Source organism: Archocentrus centrarchus, chromosome 5 (genome assembly GCF_007364275.1).
Source record: "Archocentrus centrarchus isolate MPI-CPG fArcCen1 chromosome 5, fArcCen1, whole genome shotgun sequence".
NCBI classification, from domain to species: domain Eukaryota; kingdom Metazoa; phylum Chordata; class Actinopteri; order Cichliformes; family Cichlidae; genus Archocentrus; species Archocentrus centrarchus.
In genome coordinates, this window is record NC_044350.1 from 13,684,385 (window position 1) to 13,706,767 (window position 22,383).

A 22,383-nucleotide genomic window follows, 5' to 3' on the forward strand; every position below is an offset into this window, starting at 1 on the left:
AGTGAGTGAGCGAGCGAGTGAGCTCAGTGTAGGAGGTCTGTGTCAAACGCCAGTCATGTAGTGTGCACGTGTCCTCGTGGTAAGGGCAGAATACAGATAAAGTTCCTCTCTGGCTGCTGGAATGGATGTGATGTTTTCTTGAGTGTGCTGCGCCGTGCCTGGCTGTGTCTGATAAAAAATACTGAGAGGACACTGCAGCAACATGCATACAGGAATTAAAATGCATTTGTGTATAAAAACACTCAAGCTCTCACTCTTAAACAGGGTCTGTCACAGTTGCAATCTCACACACATTCTTTTGCTGATTTGCCACTTGGCACGCAGCCAAACATGAGGTGCAAGCTGCAACATTAAAAAGCTATTAAGCTATCATTAGTGGCGCCATGGCTGCCCAGTGGAAGGCCTCAGGCTCTGACAACAACAGCAATCTACTGTTAGAGCATCTAAATGTACTGTAATGAACCCACTGTGTTTCAGAGATTAGCTACAGCTCATGTGCCAGAGATCAGTCAGGCCCCATCTCTGTCAAGCCCTATCTCTGCACACTGGCAGAGCCCTGAACATGCAGGGGTAGTAGTAAAGTACTACAAACCTCAACAGCAGACAAGTGATTTATATTTGGAGCTTTAAAAAGCACCACATTTCATGATGAACAGCAGTGGGAGAAAATGCAAAATCAGGCCCATTTGTTAGAGAAAGTGGGTGAACTACAGATGAAGAATACAAGCTGTTTTGCAGTAAGAATTATTCTCATGGCATCCGCTGCTGGCCTCTGATTTATTCGTGGTATATAATGCTTTTTTTTTTTTTTTTTTGTGGTCTTTGTTTATCCACAATAGCCGTAGGTCACCCTCACAGTTAATTTCTCATAGAGATATGCCAGGGTATAAGAATAAGAATTCCATTAACTGGTTAACTGCCAGAAATAACACTACAGTTCAATGCAAATGTTTTTATTAAATTACAATAAAAGTGTTTTTATTTGCATTTGTTCTGTTTACATGTCTGTAATCCAGGTGATGTTATAGGTCAAAGTCTGATTTTATCCGGCTGTGTAAACAAGAAAGGATGAAAACCAAAACCAAGTAGTGGCGTCTAAGACCTGCATGTTTGGCTCAAATGGTTTCATTTTCACATGTCTCAATTTTTTAATCTTAGGCCACATTTAATATGAAATTCTGACAGAAAATGATAACAGGTCCTTTTAAGTGCATTCATTCTGCCCTCAAAACATATTAGAAAAACACAAAGCCCAAAGCACAAAGCATAATTTGTGTTTCATGCTTCTCTGGGGCTGAAATGAACCTGAAGCATTCCAGATGCTGTGACAGGTATCAGAAGATGTTAGCTTGATGACTATTACTCATGCTAGAATTAGACTTGGTAAGCAGCTGCCACTAATTTTAGCAGGACTGCTGGTAGATGGATACGGTACATTGGGTTGGGATTACAATGTCTGCGCACACACACACGTGGTGGACCATTAGGTCGTGTTTATAGATAAAGCTAGAGTGGATTGTAGGCCGAGAGCCAGAACCTGACAGTGTGAGACCATATAAGCAGGTGACATTTACGCTATGCAGACTAGAACAATAGACAGTGAGTCCTAACTTTTTTAGACTCCAACTAAAGGTAATTTTTGCTGATCTTCAGCAGTTAGGCGGTGAAAATTCACAGCCATCTAACTTCACATTTGAAAGTCAACCTAAATCTCCATCCAGCTAACAGGCCAGCCATTTTCTTAATCACTTACATTTCAGGGTTGAGAGTGTGCTTGTGTACACACACTGGACCCACGTTGACAATCCATCACAGGGCCAACATAAACTCAGCTGAATAGTATTGTTAATATTTAAATTGAATTTACATGAAATCTGTTAGCTCTCTGAAGAAGCCAGTAATTGTGAATATGTAGCATATTATACATACATCACTGCAAAATACATTTGTGATGTCTGTGAGATTTTCTATAATTCTGCATAAAAATGAACTAAGACATCAGATTTTCAGACAAGTCCTAAAAGTAGATACAGAGAAACATGTATTCCTCGAGGTAGATGAGCAAATATTGTGAACTTCCAAGATTAGGAATAAATTTTAAGGTGAAATATGAGAAGTATTTGCAACCAGTGGGACACCAACAGATGATCAAACATTATTAATAAACATTTAAGTTGATATGCTGGTTTTTCCGTATCCAGCATCAACTGTTTGGAGGAGACTGTGTGAATCAAGGCTTCATGATGGAACTGTTACAGAAAGTGAGAGTGATAATACTAAAAAGAAGAGGGTGCCAAGAAAACAGAGGAAATAGCCGTTAGACCACTGAAGGTCAAATTTTAGCTTTTTAGCTCCAACTGCAGTGTGAACAGATGGCATTGGCATGTGTGATTCCCAGTGTGACGCATCTGAGTGAAGGTGTGATGGTCTTTGCTGGCGACACTGTTGACATTTTATTTAAGTGACAAGTCCTCAGTATTATGTGGGAATTCCTTCAAGAATGTCAGAAAAGCTCCAGGAAAAGACCTCATGAAGCTGGTTGAGTATGCAAAGCTGTCATCAGAGGCACAGTTTTGATGTCTTTAGTAATGTAAAAAAAAAAAAGAAAAAAAAAGAAAACAAACAAACAAACAAAAGAAAGTAGGAGAAAAACACTGACAGTCCAAATGTCTGCCTGTCGCTGTAAAGAATGAACATATACAAATACAAAAACTGCAGTGTGTCAGAAAATATTCAGTGAAAAGACACTTTTTTATCATGCAGTATTCAGTATCCTATTGAGTGATGCACAAACAGCTGCATCCATCTGTTGCCCTCCTGCAAGCTGTAAAGATGAAAGTGGAGAAGTAGGGAGTGAGATCAAAATAGGCCAGCATGAATAAAACCACAAAGAACTAATGATGAACATTCCCATGCACTCCTGCAGGATAGTGCCACTATGCAGTTTTGTGCCAACAAGCTGGACAAAAAGGACTTCTTTGGCAAGTCGGACCCTTTCATGGTTTTCTACAGAAGCAACGAGGATGGAACGTGAGTGCTTCCTGTGATTTTGTTTTGCTTTGGCAGGTGTTTTTTTTTTTCTTTTCTTTTCTTTTCTTTTTTTTTTTTTTTTAGAGATGCAGCAGGTGTTTGAGGAAGCCTCCAGAGACACAGTCCTTGGAACTCTTGTCTTGGTGCAGTGGCCTGACTGCAGTCAGAAGCTCGACTTTAAACCAAAGGTGCTGCATTTGCCATGCTAAGTCCATGACAAGCGAGCACAGCGAGATTTTGATTGTCTTTTGTAAATAAATGTAATTTAGGTGTGAGATCCTGTGAAGTCTGTTTTGAGACTTCAGAAAAAAAAACATCAAAGGGCAAAGAAAGAGGGGGCAAAATGAAACATTTTATGGAACAATATAGACAGAAACAGCAATCCATGATCATGAGAGAGGAGCTGCAGTGGGTCATAAAGGCATGCACACCTTAGAAGGCTGTGTACAGAGTCATCTATCCATTTCACACCACAACCACAGCTCCCATGACTATGCCTTACATAAAACACTACAGGAGAGCAAATTGGAAAAAGAGGCAATTAATGTAAGAAGCATAAAATGAAGAGATAAAGAAAAACACCGCATCTGCACCTGCATTCTACACCAATAGGAAAAACCGTTTCTGAGGCAATTCACTTAGGGATGCATAACACTCTCCTATCTCCTCACACTTTCCCAGAGTGCCATTTAGCCTCCCAGAGGGCTCTGCAATTGTCGCAGAGTCAGCCCTATCTGCCAACAGATGCTTTAGCAAGTGTTTTGTTAGTCTAGTTGAGCTCTTTTTTTTTTAAATGCATTTTTTCTCTTTATTTTAACAGCATGGGAAACCGATCCCCACAGGCATGCTACAAGTATCTGTTGTTGGCCAGAGGAGGTAAAAGTTAGGGGACTGTGTTTAAAAGAGTCACAGGGGTCTAAAAGGCTTGAGGCAATTAGTGATGCATGAGTAATCCAGGCCTTTGGGTAAAAAGGCTGAATTAAAACTGATACGTTGCTTTTTAGGAGGTTTTTGCTCTGCAAAACATTTTAGATATCAAAGGAACCCATTAGCATATTATAGTCACACCTGTGGTCAAAGATAAGGATTAAAAAGCCAGGTAAAATATGAAATTATTCTCTGTGGTCTAAAACACAATATGTAAGAATGGCCAAGCGCTATTTAAAACATCTCTTCTGTCACTGGAGTCTAGGGCTGCAGGATTTCTTTACTGTTTCCTCCATCTTTCCTATTGCATGCTCCTCCCCTCCTTTGCATATTTATGTTTTTCTCACTGGCTTGTTTAAGCAACAAAGAGCAATTCTTGAATGTGTTTTCTAACATTCCTCCTCCTTCTCTAGGTTTACTATCTGCCACAAAACAGAGGTGGTGAAGAACACATTAAATCCAGTGTGGCAGCCTTTCACCATCCCAGTACGAGCACTCTGCAATGGAGATTATGACAGGTACAATGCAAACTGCCCCCATTTGACACTTTCTGTTCTGCATACGTGTTGTTTTTCCTCACACTGCTGCATTTGGTTCTGTTTCTACCTGATATAACACACATCATGAACAGTCAATAATGTTGAGATGAGACTGTAGTGAGATGACAGTTGTGATGGAGCAGCAAATCAACAATTTCTCTTTGAATGAGGCTTTTCTCTTATGAAGCAAATACTTACAAAAATAAGTTAAGTCACCAAACAGTGCTAACAGAAACTATAAGCTTTTCATCTTAGTTAAAAACGCAGTCACGTGGTGCCTGGGTGGCTTAGTGGTGAAGCCGGCAACCACATGCCGCGTTGCGGTGCGGGCGGCGAGGGTTCGCGTCCTGGCCCGTCGTTAATTTGCCAGCGTGCCTTCCCCTGTATCTTTCCCCCATTTCCTGTCAATCTCCACTGTCTATAAAAGCTGCTGTGGCAAAAAATGCAAAAAAAAAAAAAAAAAAAAATGCAGTCATGCAACCACTGGCTGTGAGGGAGGGCAGCATGGTGGTTAGCACTGTTGCCTCACAGCTAGAAGGTCCGGGCCCTGGCTTTTCTGTGTGGAGTTTTCTCTGAGTTTTTTCCTCCCACAGTCCAAAGACATGCAGTTGGGGATTCTAAATTGCCCATAGATGTGAATGTGAGTGTGGTTGTCTGTCTCTCTGTGTTAGTCCTGCGACAGGTTGGTGACATGTACATGGTGGACCCTGCCTTTCACCCTGGGGTAGGTAGCTGGGATAGGCTCCTGCTCCCCCGTGATCCTGTGCACAATACGTAGATGGATGGATGTGAGGGAAAAACGTGCATTGCCGGACTGGTTGTGAGTGGTTGCTGGAACTTGAACTTGATTGCTAATGTAGGCCTAGAGATGGGTCAGTGACTACCTGGCAACTGCCCATCGCTAGGGAAGCGTGTGTATTCCGTGATTGTTTGTGAGTGGTTTCTAGAGGTTGCTATTATGAAACTGGTTGCAACGAGGTATACCTGGAGGTATGGCCTGGAGTGGTGGCCTAGGGGAGAAGAAGAGGGTTCGTCACTGAGAGGACCCTGGTTCAAATCCTCGGGCTGGCATCACTGTGGGTCCCTGAGCAAGCCCACCCCCCCAGGTTGCTCCCCGGGCGCCCTTTGGCTGCCCCCTGCTCCATGCTGTGCTGTGTGTACTACATACTCCATGTGTGTGATGGGTTAAATGCAGAGAATGAATTTCACTGCATGTAAATGTATGTGACAAATAAAGCTCTTTCTTCTTCTTACAGTGCTACACAGAAAAGCACCTTACAATTGCTTTGGTCTCTAGCAGGCAGACAGATAGATTGCATGGCAAATGCTGACTAGTCTGCAAACACTAGCAAACTACTTGCCAAGCTGTAGTGAAACTCTGAAATGTGCGATGCAAAATAAAAATGTAAAGTAAAGTAAAAATTGCACCTTTGAATGTGAACATTCTCTAGTGCTTGGCTAGCAGTTTGGGAGTGTTTGCAGACAAGTCACCATCTCCCATTTACCGCAGCAATCTACTCACAACAAAAGCAATCGCGAGGAGGTTTTTGGTGCAGCACCCTCTTTGTGATTGAAGCAAACACTCCTAACTGATTGGGGAACATGCATTTTTCCCTCACAACTGATGGTCATCAGATGGTTGCTAACTTGTCTCTAAGCCTGTGTGACAAGGATCTAAGACTTAGCATCGCTTTTCAAATCTACCACCTCTGCTGATTAGAATACTTACTTTGGCTGGGACATGGTCTTTATCAAAATTTTAAGTTATCAAGAGTATATTTAAAATCATGAAACTATTTATGTGTTTTTAATATTTTATATGTTTTTTAATCAACATTTATCTAATATTTTAACCAACTGTTAGCTAGCTACAGCTAAAAATTTTCCACATCACTTTAGCAAAATGGCTGGTTACAGGTGGCAGATGAGAGCGTCCTCGACTGTCTGAATTCAAGCAGCCATTGTTTCAAGAGTGACTAAGAACTCTGAGTAGTGAGTCAGCTGCCACTATCCCTATAAACCGCATGTGTGCGTGGTAAAAGCAGAAGACTCATTATTCAAACCTACAGAACACAAGGCTTAGCAAATGGTGAGTTGATGTGATGTCACATTTATGTGGCTAAAATGTTTCTAAATTGTATACTCCAGCGTTAGTTAACCATCATATTAAACACTCTTTTATGAGTCGGCCTTCTTTCTTTGCTTTAACTCCAGGTTACATTATTTGCCAAATATCTAAAATAATGATGGGTTGCTCTTCCCTTTTGGCAGATAATTAATGCAGATATGTTGTGTCAGAATAGTAATGAATCCCCTTTCCTCATGGGGTATCTGCCTGTTTCTAATTTAAAAGACAGCTCTGAGAAGAAAACAAACTAAATCATGAAGGAGCTGTGAGGATAGACGAAAAAAGTTGTGACAGATGACTTTTATGGGGGAAAATATTTCATGCGTCTTTTCCTTCCTCTCTCTCTCTCTCTTTCTCTTTTCTCAGCTCTCGCTCAAAGGTGTCTGTCCTGTCTTTTTTTTTTTTCTGTATGCAGTGAAAGTAATTACAGAGAATGCTGAGAACCCGGTGTGTGCTAAGGAAACCGAGATGAATCCCAAACAAACAGAAAGGGGCAGAGCTACTGATGACGTTGATTTATGGATGTGTGGGATTGCCTCGAGATGTGTTTTGATAAATGTTAAGTGCAACTGTGTCAGCCAGCCAATCACACACAAGTCCAAGAAGGGCTCACTACCCTGTCAGAACCAATCATACACAAGGGACTAAGCTGGACATCAAAGGCACTTCCTTAAATGTTCCTGTGCCATGAAAGCATGAACACACATACACACATGCCCACACAGTATAATGAAATGTGACAAGCCAAAAGCTGAAACAGCAGGAGATTCTGTGTGTCTTGAAATATCACCAAGACAGTGCTATAAACAGGTTATATATTTGAGAGTGGGTGAGAAATCAACTTTGTGTGTCAGTGTTTTCTTCTTTTACTTTTATACAGTATTTCTGTGAGAAGGCAAAAAGGAAGGTCTGTCGATATTTTTAATTACATAGTTCTCGAGAACCTTTAATAAATAATCTTCACAACCTCTGTCACGGTACATTACCACCCAGGCTGTCATCCAGCAAACACAGCTCTTTAGGCTGTCAGTCACTTTGAAACAGTATGCAATTACTGCTCACATATATCAAGTGAAGGAAACCTTCCAAATATTTGAAGTGTTAATGTGGTGCAGAAGAGCCAGAGACAACAAACACATCTAATTCTGTTCAGACCTATTTAAAATTTTACAAGCATCAAACATATCTAATTAAAATTTGGTCTTTTAACCTTCTGTTTGCCAGCAACAGCCAATCAGAGCAAGTCAATTAAAAGAACTTGATTCAGTGAATAAACTGACAGGATGCACCAAGACCCAGTAGAGATTTATAAGGATTACTCTAGAATAAACACTATAGAAACATACAGTCTGTGGCCCAAACCCTCACAAATGGCTGGTATATCACTAGCCTAAAAGTATAATTGCTTAACTCCTTTTTAGGCATTAAATGGCAATAACGCAGAGTGACCCTACAGTGTTAGCAAAGTAGAGTGTGGCAGATATCTCAATTTGGCCAAAATATGACTTTGGCAATTATGCTACGAGGCTAATGATGTTAAATGGCATGTCCACTTTTATCACATCATGTTTGTCAGCTGGATGAATGGAGAAAAATGTGATTTATAACTTAACTTGTTAAACTATCTCAAAGTATTTGTATGTGCTAGTATCATATTCCCAGTTTTCTGAGTGTGATGCAATTTTTTTTTTTTTTGTCTTTTAGTGAAATGAGAGCTTTTGTGGACATTTAAACCACCTGCTTCATGTATGACACATTATGATGATTTATTTCTTAAATTTCTTCCATTGCACAATGAATACTGATGCAGAACATTTTCCCTGTACTGGTATCACTGTATCTGGATGTGGAGACAGTCCCTGCAGTTCCAGCTGCTTCGTATGTGGTTTGACACTTACTCTAATGTTTCTCATTCGGCATCCACCTCATGCTGGGGAAGACACTGAGGTATCACTACTCCTTGCTTGCATAAGTATGTTAGTGGATGACCAACTGCTGATTTGTATGCCTCTATTTAGATCAGTGCTTCAGTTTGGACACGTTCATCTCATTAGTTACACCAAATGGTAAAAGGAGAAGTTGGAGTTTAACAGCACTCTGCTTCTCTCCCTAGTGAGACTCTCCCAAGTGACATCTCTAAATGAACAAAAAGAGGAAGACACAGTGTCTCTGCTGTAAAAGTAAAGCATCTGTCCCACTTACTGCAAGATTTTCTCCTTCAAACCAGACAAACAGCCACTGGTAGGCTAATGAAAAAAAGCGCTGCACACTGTTTCTACAACCCGTTCAGCGTGCCATTTACTTTAATAGGTTTTAAAATGATTTCCAGGCTTTCTAATAGTTTCCCTATTGTAGGGATGTGCACTTTAGACATGAATCTATGAAATTCCAGTGACTGAATCTCTCAAGTCAGGAGAAGGCAAAATGTCATTTCTTTCTGTTCTTCTTTTTCAGTGTCTGTGTTATATCCTTAGCTTCCTATAGGAATGGCTGTAAAGATTTCAGTGACAGCTGTGTGTTATTTAGGCCAATGTCATGTTGCATCTAAAGTGCTTCCAAAAACATCCATGTGCTATCAAAAGAGCTTCCCAGGTCTTTAATGTATTCTACTACTTCTATTTGGAAATCATTTCAAAAGGCTGATGTTGTCAGTCTCCCATTTGGAGAGCACAGCTAATGGATGATCGTGCCCTTTTAACACTCCATCAGTGCACAAACTGAAAAGATAAGACAGGGGGGTCTGTCACTGCAAGACGCAGTCCATCTGTGAGTTTAAATTACTCAGCATGCTCTGGTTCAGCTGCAACCTCCCTCTCTCTCCAGTTATCCCCCTCAAAATACAATTAAAAGCCACACTACTGCGTTATAAAGGCAAGACAGAGAACAAGTGACAGAAGGAGGTGTGAGTATAAAAGCTGAACTTTTTAGTGGTTTGAGAAAATATTTGATTTGTTGAGTTTCTCTCATAGCCAGCTGGATCGCTCACAATAGTGGGCTGTCGAAAACCTCATAGCAGGTCATAACAAGGAGCCGCCAGGTGTGTACTCAGCCTACAATAGCCCAGATGGAGTGACCGCGGAGAGGGTATGCTTATAAAGAGGCAGATTTTATAACAGATTTTAAAACTTAACCAGAACGTTTGGAGATGAATGGGGGAACTTTGATCAAAACTCACATTATCACTTTTTTTTTTACTATTATTAAATTTAGAGTATCTATAAGGCTGTTTGTGACCACAGATGCACTGGATTTGCATTGGGGCCTCAAAAAGATCAGGAAAATCAAGAAGCAGCCAAATGTGAACAATTCCTTAAAAAATATTATATTTTGGCAACTGTTGTTTCAAAAATGCCAAAACCCGCAAAGTTCCCTGTTTTCTGTTATGTATAATTTTACAGTTTCCAACATTTTAAATAAGCTTCCTCCTCTGAATACTGTTTCCCGTGTGCTGAGGGTTTGTTTTTTTGTTTTTTTTTCTGTGAAAAGTCTACTTAAGTAGTAATTATTTAATGTAACTGTAGCAGAAACCCATTTTACTCTCCAAATTACTTTTGGTTTTTCCAGGCAGCACAAGTTTTTCACTTCAGTCAATGTTCCACATGCAGACCTGTTAAGTGAGTGAAATACTAAATCTTTTTGTGATGCATAACAGACCCAATCTACTGTCATGTTTCACAGTAAATAGGTAATAAGGGTAATATTCATGAATCAGAGATGCAAGTCCTGCAGTAACCTTTGTTGCTATGGATGTTCATGTCCACTCCATTCTGAATCAGATTTCAGCTCGAACATGACCTTTTCCATTCAGTTTTTCCAGCTTTTCCCCAAATTTGATGCAGTTTTACCCAGGGTACTTTGTAATGCTACCTGGTGATCTGCACTGCCTTATAGGCTCAAGTCAGGAAACAAAAATCCATCCTCAGAAAACACCACAGACTGCATAACAGACTTTAAGGTAATTGACTGCAGCTTTACTCTGCAAGACACACACTGATACATATCTGTGGTTGTTTTTAAGTAAGTATACGCTAAATCCCCCTGTGCAAAGTTGGGTACATGATGTATTACTGCATGCATGCACTACTGCACCTCAGCTGTCATACAGAAAGTGATGCTTGTTATTGTTAGGAAACAGCAAATGGAAATCCAGGAGCTACTAGTTGACCACATTTTAGTCAGATGAGCCGGCAACCTTTTAAAATACCCTGCAAACACAAAGTCGGGGATTAACAAAAACACCACCTTTCAACTTTGTTAGCAAGTGTCAGGATGGCACAGTGATTAGGCAGGCCATCCTTCCAGTGGCAGCAGGATCCAGTTGAATCCCTGGTGACAGCAAACATCTGATCCTTGAACAAATTTGAACAACAAGGTTACATTTTGACAAGCAAGGGAAGAACAAATGTGAAGGGAAAGAATGCAGAGAAGATGGGGGTGAAGAAATGACTGAATGAAAGAAGGCATTTAACAGGCAGCAAAGGCAAATACGCTTGCAGTGCTGGAGAAGGAAAACCAGAGATCCAGTGTGTCAAAGGCATTGTTCCAATCAAGGAGAAGAAAATGAGGGAGTGTGAAGAGAAATGAGACAAGTGGAAGAAGGCACTTCCAAGTTGTTCTATATTCAGCTCCACAATTGGTGTGTAAAAAAAAAAAAAACTTCACTTTTATAGTGTATTTCATCCACTAATAAATAATTTCAAACAGCAAAAGAGTCATATCTTACTCATTAACATCCTAGCCTGGGTGACTCAAACATCATCTATTTTTATTCCTGGCAAAAGATCACGGACAGATCTGTGTAATTGGAGCTGAGGAACTGTTCAGTATCAAATGCGGTCTCCTTTTTGTTACTCAATTATATAGGTTTCCATTACTGAAAATGAGTCATGTTCATTAAAGATGCTTCAGAATAGTAGCCAAAGACATCGCTGGCAGATTAGTTTTGGAGTGTATATTGTTCTCAGAGTTCAATTGAGCCACTCAAGGATCTGGGTGCCTCTGTCCTTTGATACACCTCTAAGATTACAGAGATTTAAATTAAAGTTGTGTCAGATGTTATAAGCAGCCCTGATGTGGTCATTTATTGGGGTAACATGACATACACTTAAGCACTTGTTACTCAGTTTGTTCCTATATATGGACTGGTTAGTGGATGACTTACTTTTTTCTCTGCCTTTTTCTTCCTCTGCCCATTATTTCTATTTCCCTCCCTGGGGGAGAAGCACCATGTTCCTACCATCTAGGTGACAAGCACATTTTGAAGAATACCTCAAAAGAACAAACTGTCACCATGGAGCGACAGGGGCCAGGTGGCAGGAAGGTGGCTGGGCTCATATCAGGCAGCTTTCAGTTATGCAGTGACAAGAAAGAATCTATGATGTACTGGTTGCTTATATTTTCTTTGGATCTGGATGGTGTCAGTACTTGTGTAAGATGAAGTGGGGAGAGAAGGGAGATATCAGATCAATGTGACTCAGAAATGAAAGAGCCAAGAAAAGTTTTTTTTTTTTTTTGGCTTCTCTGCTGGGACATTGTTTCTGCTGCATTTGTGTAAAATGTCATCACTGTGTTTTTCTGATGTTCTTTTGAATATTGGAAAAAATATATCTGGCAGTTTGCAAATGGCAATCTTTGAAGGGAGTGCTTTATACAAGTTGACGTTTTCTCTTGCAGTATGCAGCCAGCATCTCAGCCTTGTTCTAATGTTAGCGAGTATCCCAGTTAGAGAACCAAGTGACATCCGTTTTAACTGATTCTGGGGCTCCCTAAGCATGTTGTCAAAACATTTTCTCCTGTTAGAGTTTAGCTGTTATTCCTGTCTTTAAAAATGAGCCTTGATAAAACTCTTGGTGGGGAGTATTAAAAAAAAAAGAAAAAAAAAAAAGGGTAAAGACATTTCACATATATGCAGTATATTTATGTATTGGCCTCTTAAAAAGGAGGCTTGTGTCTTTTGTCCACAGAAGTAACTCTTCTTGATTTCTTTTTTGAAGTCCACATTTAAGATGTTGCAGAATTGTTAAAGGTGCCCTTTGGAATATAAAGTACTAACGACCAGGCTGTTGATATTGGACCTTGGAAAAAAAAAAAACAAAAACAGCTGACAAATAAATCTGATAAATTCGCGTTGAAGGGCATCAAAAAGCTGCTATTTTGTGAGGAAGCTGCCAGCATCACCGCCATTCACACACAGTGCCCTTTGCCATGGTAAAAAGAAAATTCACCCTCTTTCATTTCTTAGGTTATACCTCTCAGGACATAATAAAAGTAATCTGGTTCTTAGCAGGACTTATTTTGGGTAAAAGCAACCTCAGATAAACAGCTACTATGTCATTCTTTATTTAACAAAAGCCAAAATGCAGAAGCAGTCTGTGAAAAATTAAGTACACCCTTACTGCTTCCATAGGAATTAAGATTGTAAGGAGCAGCCAGGTGCTACTAATTGAATGCACTTGATTAACTGATCACCAGCAGGTGTGAGCGCCTCTTTAGAAGCAGACGTTTTGGCAGTTTGCAGGTGTGGGGCACGTGGGTGTGTCAGCAATGATCTTAGAGAAGCAATTGTGGCTGCCCATCAATCTGAGAAGGGTTAGAAGGCCGTTTCCAAACAATTTGAAGTTTATCATTTTACAGTGCGAAACAGTATTCACAGGTGGAAAACATTCAATCTTCCCAGTCGCCAATCTTGCCAGGAGAGGATCTCCCAGCAATTTCACCCCAAGGTCAGACCATCCAATGTTCAGAATTACAAAAACTCAAGAGCTGCATGTCAGACTCTGCAGACCTCAGTTAGCATGTTAAATGTTAAAGTTCATCACAGTAGAATTAGAAAATAACTGAATGAATGAATGGTACTTTTATTGATCCCACAATGGAGAAATTATAGTTAACAGAACACCCATCCAAGAAAAGACAAACAACCAGACAAACATAGGGAGATAAGTGTCTCCGGCCTTGCTGCCATCACCGAGAGGCGCTGCCGTTAAGAGGTTTGTTAATATGACTTGTTTGGATGGGCTACAAGGTGAAAGCATCTTTTCTCTTAAAAGAACATGTCAGTGTGGCTTAGGTTTGCAGAGTTGTTTCTGAAAAAAAACACAAAACTTCAGGAACAATGTACTTTAGACAGAAGAGACCAAATTTAAGATGTCTGTTCACAGTGCACGGTGCCATGTTTGAAGAAAATCAAACACCTCTTACCAAGGGGTGATGATCTGGGTTTATTTTGCAGCCACAGGACCTGGGCACCTTGCAGCCAATGAGTTGACCATGGACTCTGCATACCAAGTATTCCAATATGTGTCCGACAACCTAATCTTGGCAAAAACTGGGCCTGCAACAGGACAAAGATCCCAAACACAGCAGCAAATCTACAACAGAATGGCTGAAAAAGAAAATAATCGAGGTGTTGCAATGGCCCAGACTTCAACCTGATAGATGCTGTGATGGGACCTTGAGAGAGCTCTGTCCACTAACCAAGCCCATAAAACTCAATGAGCAGAATCAATGATGTAAAGAAGAGTGAACAAAAATTCCTCCACAATGATGTGAGAAACTGTTAAAGTCAAACAGAAAACAATAACATCAAGTTACTTCTGCTTCTACAAGCTATTGAATCACAGGGTGTGCTTAGTTATTCAGTGTTTGTGCATTTGGCTTAATTTTTGTTAAATAATGACAGTGTAAATGTCATGTGTTCTTGTTCATCTCAGGTTGCATTTACCATATTTTAAGACCTGGCAAGTACTAAATATGGTGAAAAAGTTTTTATACTGCAAGAGGGCAGGAGGGGTGGCAGTGACAAGAACAGGTTTCTTAGCAGCAGGGCCATGGTTAATATCCCTTTTGGGTGCTTGGTGTTTTGCACTTTCTCTCACTGCTTGTTTAGGTTTAGGCACCAAAAATGGCTTAATTAGATCTGGGGAAAAGATTGTGGGTTTGGTTTCACAACAGTAACACTTCTCAAGGGTACCCATTGCATTTCAGCGCAATTCCAAGGGGTCCTGACCAAGTGACACAGTTGAAGTAAGACTCGTCCCACTATTGCTGTGATCCAGTGCATTGTGGCACCAGTGCTATATGACACTCTAGCAGCATTGACAGACTTGATACCCTGGGAGTGAAAATTGCAGCTCGGGAGTATCACCCTACTCCTCCAGGCATCCTTGATCCTCTGAGCCACACAAAACCTTCATTCTAACATGACTGCCAATCAACTTATAAGCAGGCTCTCTCTTTAGGATTTGGTGGCTATTTTGAAGGACCCCTAGGGGTTACTCTGTACAACTGTCTAAACATCGAAATGATGCCCACCAAAGTAAAGAAGCATAACAAAAGCAAATTCCTACTTATTAAATATAAAAGAACATGCCTGTTGCCTGCCCAGTGCCCAAGGTCTTTTTGAAATGTATTATTCCTATTATCTTTTTTTTTTTTTTTAAATCCTTTTGGTGCATTGATCTCTGACTGACCAGAAAGGAGCACCCTCACAGTCACTTGTGCACCTCACCTCATCTTTGTCTTTTTAAGATCTTTTTCCTTAAGTACCTTGTCCTAAGCATCCAGCATTCATTTCTTCTCCAGTAAAGCTTTATTTAAAAAAAAAAAAAACAAAAAAAAACGACCTAACCTAAACTAACCTTAGTGTGTGTGTGTGTGTGTGTGTGTGTGTGTGTGTGTGTTCTTTTTTCCCCAGAACAATCAAGGTGGAGGTGTATGACTGGGATAGGGATGGCAGGTGAGTATATTTACCAGGACATGACTGGTCTGAATTTGAGGAATCTTTAACATGCAGTTACAGTTTAAGATCGTATTCGATTACATAAGTAACTTAATGTAACGCAAATCTACAATAATGCTGAAGGTTAAAACTTCTTTGTAAATACTCACCCAAGAATATCATCATTTCCTGTCATGAAGTTCCATCTTATCCCAAACATCTGCCGTCTTATTTGTGATAGTTTTCTACTTACTGGTGCTTCTCCTCCTCTATTCCTTCTCCCAGCCATGATTTCATTGGGGACTTTACCACCAGCTACCGAGAGCTAGCTCGAGGGCAGAGCCAGTTCAATGTGTATGAGGTAGGCAATTCCAGCACTCTCAACATTCAGCTATGCGTCTATTGGCTCCTGAAATCTGGAAACCCTCTATGCCTTGGGATCCTGGATCCCATTTCTGACATGACTGACATTACTGTCTTTGACGTCACTGTTGCATTGTTTTCCATTACTTTAAAACTGCATTTCATTTGATTGTCTCCGCTCCTGCAACACATAAGTCCATATCTTAAAGAAGCATGAAGACACACTGAAAAACTAACTTTTTTGTCATACAGTGTTTGAGCATGTCTGCCCACCTGCTCCTTTCAGTGATACATCAAATTAATGGTTTCTTCTGCTAATGATCTTTTAAACCAAAGTTATATTTTGCTGCTACAATCACCTGGATGCTGACACACATAAAAATGCAGCTATTAGCAGCAGCACGAAACAGGATTAATAGAGGAACAATCCAGGGATTTAGAATGATCAGAGCTAATTCTCAGTGCTTCTCAGGGGACAGCTTACCATGTCTCTTCTCTTAATAGCATACAATTTGGCTCTGTATGCAAATTACAAACACATCTCTTTTAAATATCTCATTTTCGAGATCAAGATTGAACCGCTATTGCCAAAATGACATAGTATCCTATGTTTACATGAAAATCACAATTTATTTTGGGCAGAACAGAATGCATCGCATTAATCTAATATAAGAGTTAACATCTTTATATTTATATAAAAATTATAATAATAGATGTTTAGACTGCAATCTTTAATGATCCCTTTTCTTTTTTTGGATGGCAGATGAAAGCTAATATCTTAGCAAAGAGGACATGTCAATACCTTTACGCCTCTGTGATTCGGTGGCCTTCTGCGAAGGACAAATACCTGTCTTTTTGATGTCAGCTCCATTATACGCTACTGTTGATTCTGCTCTACCTCCCAGGGAGACTGAAAGGCCCTTTAGTTTTTGCATCAGCAGATTGTTCAGTGTGTCAGACAAATTGCCATTCCTCCATGTTAAATTAGGGGCTGTCACTTCCATGCCTAGCAGCCATAGAGAATTGAAGTAATGAGCTGAGACGTCTCTGGTCTTCAGATTGACAAATTCTGTCTTGTTTTGGAGCCGTTAGAATACCAGTAAAGCAAATGTACATTGTGCGCCTTAAGCCTGGCTCACCCATCGAGTCATTGCAACCTGAGATTCATGTTTGAATTTCCAGTCTTCCTCCATTTAGTAGCATCACTGACGTGCATCTATTTCTATATTAAGTGTTTCTAATTTCCCCTTGCATGAGCTGTGCTTTCTTATAATATCCATCTATTATTTTATAAACACATTCACCCTTTCTCACCTTGCTTCCTTCCTTCTTGTTGTTCCATCCATCATTTGGAGACACTCATTGTTGCCTTGCCTCCACACTGCATACATTTATGTGATGGCACGCATTCCTTGCATGCCACCCACATACATGCCTTCATTACATTAGTTGCCTCCAATTAGGGTTGAATTATATCATCAAACCAAAGGGTGTGTATCTGTGTAAAAGAAAGTGAGGTAAAGAACGGAAATGTTGCTTTAGAATGTGTAAAAATACATCTGGGCTACTAATGTAGTAATTTGTTTGATGAACATAAAAGTTTGGTGTAAGAGTGGCTGTTACCGTTTGCATGAAATGTTTACAGCTAATGAGCACAGCTTAGAAATGTTTCTGTTTTTAAAGGCAGGTTGTGGTTTTGTGTACTGGAGGCAGTAATAAATATACACCCTATATATTTATATATGCTTTTCATATAAAGTTATTCTAGGTTCACATTTTGATTTCAAGCCACAATATAAATTATAAGCTGCTTTGATCACATGATAGACTGCACTTTGCATTTCCTGTATCTTGTTTCTTTTTAGGTAATTAATACCAAAAAGAAAATGAAGAAAAAGAAATATGTCAACTCTGGAACAGTGAGTACAGTTTCAACACCAATCAGGACTGGCAGCTTGCCTCTTTTCTGTTTCACACCTACTTTTCTTCTGTTAATGATTCCCTCTTTAGTTTTAATGCCAGTGTTGTGGAGGTCTTTGGAAGGTGTGCTTTCTATATTTGGACAACAACGTGAAGTACTGTACATGTTCTCATTAAGTGTCCACAGACAAGTTAATTAAACCCACTGAAGCAAAAGAAATGTTTTTATATTGTATTCACTCTATAGTGACATCTAATTGGGTATATGGTACTTTAGGTAATTATGTTGGAAATGCACAGCACCAGTCAAAAGTTTGGACACTTTTGACTGGTGCTGTAGTTTGAGCTTGAAGAGAAATTTTATGAAAACCGCGAATAAAAATGACTAAAAGTGGGACAAAAGAAGGACAAAGCACTGCAGAACCTGAAAGATATAAGTTGAGTGGCCAACATCTGCAACCATATGCGACACAGATTTCCACACAACTTACCTCACAGCGTGGCTGTGAACAAGTAATGCATACAAATTGAGCTCATCTTCCCTGCAAATGTCTCCTCTGGCAATGCAAATGAGTCTTTCATCAGAAAGTGGCAGCCTCACATCTTTTACCAGAGAGAGTATAAAGTGCTCAACTAAGACAAGATGAGGTTTTTTTGATTAAGAGGAAAACATCAATACCACCGTGTTTAATCAAGTGTCTCTCCTTGTCTTTAATTTCAGGTGACCCTGCTTTCCTTCTCAGTGGAGTCGGAGTTCACATTCTTAGATTACATCAAAGGAGGGTGAGTGGGAATGACCACCTTGAAACTGAATGAAACCATGAAATTGCCTATTCCTTGTAATGCCTTACTATGACAAAAACCTTTTTGGGAATCAATCCACTGGCAAACCATAAATCAGAGAGGGATCATTCATAGCAAATGCAGAAATACGTGGGTGATTTCATCTTTGCACCTAATGGTGCAGAGTGAGGTCACATTAATGATTTGTTGGCTTCCCAAAAGGTGGAAGCTGAGTGTCATATTTATTTAACACTGCATGAAACACAAGCCTATTTACACATTTGTAGGACACTGAACAATATCAACATTGTGTTTCTTTCCACCTGGCAAGTCAGATTTTTGCTCATCTTCCAGCTCTGGTTATTCTCCAAGAACTATGTAGAAAAATATTTGATATTCAAGCAATATTTTGAGCCTTTGTTAACATATCAGCTTTAAAGAATAATTCAGATTAGTTACTGGTGGAAGTAAAAATGTTATTAAAATACTTTCTTATCTTTAACGCAGTTGGGATCAAAAGTACAATGTTCCACAGCAACTTTGTTAAACTGACTAATAAGTTTATAGCTGGGGCTATCTGGGGTATTAAAACTCCAAATATCTTTTAAATGAGTTGTCAAAGCTAAACGGCCTTCATAACGGCACCAGCCCCCTAACTTCAGTTAAGCTTTACCACTTATTGACGTGTGAATATCGAGTATTTCTCAGGTGACATGTGTCTATCAGGCAGACTGGGCTGTGCTTTGATCTCAACTGTCCCACCACAGCGGGCCGGCTGTCAGAGTTTTTATGTGCCGTGGCAGAGCTGACAAGTGTGACACATTTCGCTGACAATTCCTGGCTTTGGCTGATTTATGATATAATAACCTTAAGGTTTAGTGGGCTCGCTTCAGAAATATCATCCTCATCATTCTGGCCCCTAACATTACTGTGGCACTTACTGAAAGACATGTGAGAGCTGGTTCTTGCAAATGTGAAGCCTCTTTAGAAAATGGATGTAAGTTTGTGAAAGTGTGCCACTTAAACTGTCCAAACTCTTTGTAGCCACAAAACAGGAGAAACACCTCCATCACCAACATCTTTTCTGCCCCAGCTGTTAAAGCACTTTTCTGTAATATTTAGCTTTACAGCTTTCATCAGGATGAAACTTGAAGTATGCCGGCTTTTACATCTTATTTTAAAGCCACAGTAATCATAAAAGGACAAGAACAATTTGACTATTCAGATAGCTTCAATTTTTCTCACTTTCAAACTTCGCAGCACAGAGACAGCAAAGGGGTTAAAGACTGAGTGGACATGATTGTTTGCAATGTAGCAAAAGGAGCAATTTCACTATTGATTATGATCAAAAGCAATTATAGGATGTGTAACAACTATACTGTTGCAGCAACACACTGTTTTGCAGTGACCTGCAGAGTAAGACCAAAAGAATGTCCATTATTGATGCAGCTTGTAGCAATGCACTGTGTATATTTGTTCAAAACATTTCTCAGCAAGTAGAATATTTTCAGGTTTTTACAGTCAGAAAAGAAAGGATGAAGTAGCATTGTAAAAAGAATGGCTGTTGGTGCACAGAAATTTTAGTAAATTTGCAGCAACAGTTGATTTCTGTAATAAGTTGCTGTAGTTGTTACAAATTACATGCACAAATGGATGGGAAATTCAATTAAATTTTATTTACATAGCACCAAATCACAACAATCACCTCAAAGCACATTAAATTGTAAGGTAAAGACCCTACAATAACTACAGAGAAAACCCAGCAGTCAAAACAACCCCCTATCAGTAAGCACTTGGCGACAGTGGGAAGGAAAAACTTCCTTTTAACAGGAAGAAACCTCCAGTAGACCCAGGCACAAGGAGGGGCTGTCATCTACCGCAACCAGATGGGGCTGAGAGACAGGACAAAACACATGCTGTGGGAGAGAGCCAGAGATTAATAACTGATGTATAAATGCAGAGTGGGGGTATGAACAGTGTAAAACGAGGTGAATGAAAAGAAATACTCAGTGAATGGGAACCCCCCAGCAGCCTAGGTCTATAGCAACATAACTAAGGGTCATCTGATCCAGCCCTAACTATAAGTTTGATTGATGAAACTTAAGACATACAGTGCTTAAATTTATTAGACCACCACCCAGTGCAAGTTTTATGTCACCACTGCCTTAAATTAACGGTATTGGTAATTACCCAAAATTATTTTTTGTTTCTGTAATGTATGTGAAAGTTCTCTAATTGAAATGCTATTTTTAAAGCTAAAATATAATGATTATAAATGATTTTATAAATGTTATGTTTTTCTTTTTCATTGAGATGCCAAATTACAGTTGTTTACTTGCATTCTTCAATTAAAAAATTTGTTTTAGTGGTTGAATGTTATGTGTGATTAATTTGACTTCTCAGAAAAGCCCAGTGTGCCAGCTCAAGTTTGGGTATAAAAACGCAAATTCACTCTGTTATTTGCCTTAAAAGTAACCATATAATTTAAATAACTGTTTTCTTGTTTTTATGATAGGTGGTGTAATAAATTTAAGCATTGTATATTTAAAATTACAACAAAAGAAGAAACTTCCATAAATAGAATAATCACACTGAAAAGCTCTGAAATTCCTGCTGTAGATGTACAGTTTGCAAACCTGCCTTCCCATACAGAGACAGTAATTATTTTCAAAAAGTCCTAATAAATTAATAAATTAAAGTTTAATTAATGCTAAGGTTAGCAGGGTCATGCTATGGCATATTCTTCGACCCCACCTAAAGCTGAAAGGTTAATGTGAATCCTTAAGTCATTCATTTTTATTATCATTCTTTTGCTGTTCTCTCTGGTGACTTTCATAGATAATGAGAGGCTGTCGTTTGAGCCCCCGAAGGCCTCGTCTCATTGTTGTAAATTAGAAAGAAGAGGGGAGTGCTTCATCAGCAGGGAAAATTGGATTATGATTTACTCTTAAGTGCTCCATCAGCCTAATTGCTTGTTACTGTGCTCTGACTCTCAGAAACTCCTCGGCACCTCCTGCTTTTTCCTCGTGGAGGTGAAAGTCAAATAAACAAGATATAAAGAGTGTAATCATTGAAATGTTGTTTGACAACTGGCTGTACTTTGTATCTTCATGCAGTTGGTATTGGCAGTGAGATCAATCAATGTGATCTATGAAATGTATTTTGTGTTGTGTGCGATCTTCTTCGTGTCTCTTATGGGCAGCCTTTTTATGTTGTGCCATAGACTGCATGTTTGTGGCTGTTGGTATGAGCACTGGTATTTAATGAGCCCTGGCATGTTTTTATTGTGGGCTGTTCTCTGTCGTTGATTTTTTTTTTTTTTCCCATTGTCCTCCTCTGCATATCCCTTCTAGGACGCAGATCAATTTCACTGTGGCCATTGATTTCACAGCATCTAATGGTGAGTGATACTAACAGCAAAGTGTGTATGGGGGGGGGTCAGGGTGTAAGAATGTATAGTAGTACTCCTTAATTGTGGCGTGTCCAATTTCAGAATCAATCACACAAACCAACATTGCAGGCACGCATATTGTACTCACAGTGTCTCCAATAGGTGATAGCCTGGAAAGTTCTTCCTATGTGCTCTGAGTGCTTAAAGGGTAATTAGAGCAGGCACTTTAGGAAAGTTTTTCAAAAGCAAATGACATAAAACCATCATCTCGGAATAATGACCACACTTAAGTGTCATTACGCTACTTATTCCAATAATTATGACTGAATGCAACACTTCAAAGGATTTATTTACAAGGAAGTGCTAGCTCTTTGGTGCAAATCAGTTATTGGTGGGGGGGGTGTCCTTTAGTTGTCCTATCACGCCTTTGCTTAGCAGGTAAGACACGGGTGCTGCTTTACCAGCCTGTTTAGTAATGTTAGGGTTTTATTTATTTATTTTTTATATTGTCTGGTTTATGCATTTCCGTGTCTTCCATGCAGATCTTTAAAAGGGGGAAATGTGGATGTTTTACCTGAAAGCT

At 39.6% G+C, this 22,383-nt stretch overlaps 1 protein-coding gene across 1 annotated transcript in view; it reads left to right on the forward strand.

The window, feature by feature from the left end:
- The window catches only part of cpne5b (copine Vb), a 130,836-nt gene that overhangs the window by 91,079 nt on the left and 17,374 nt on the right, over nucleotides 1–22,383 (forward strand). Inside the window, exons 8-14 of the mRNA XM_030729135.1 lie at nucleotides 2,927–3,030; nucleotides 4,371–4,475; nucleotides 15,320–15,361; nucleotides 15,629–15,704; nucleotides 17,572–17,625; nucleotides 18,348–18,409; nucleotides 21,763–21,809. Coding sequence (XP_030584995.1) covers nucleotides 2,927–3,030; nucleotides 4,371–4,475; nucleotides 15,320–15,361; nucleotides 15,629–15,704; nucleotides 17,572–17,625; nucleotides 18,348–18,409; nucleotides 21,763–21,809 — 490 coding nt within the window. The remainder of the gene's footprint in view (nucleotides 1–2,926; nucleotides 3,031–4,370; nucleotides 4,476–15,319; nucleotides 15,362–15,628; nucleotides 15,705–17,571; nucleotides 17,626–18,347; nucleotides 18,410–21,762; nucleotides 21,810–22,383) is intronic.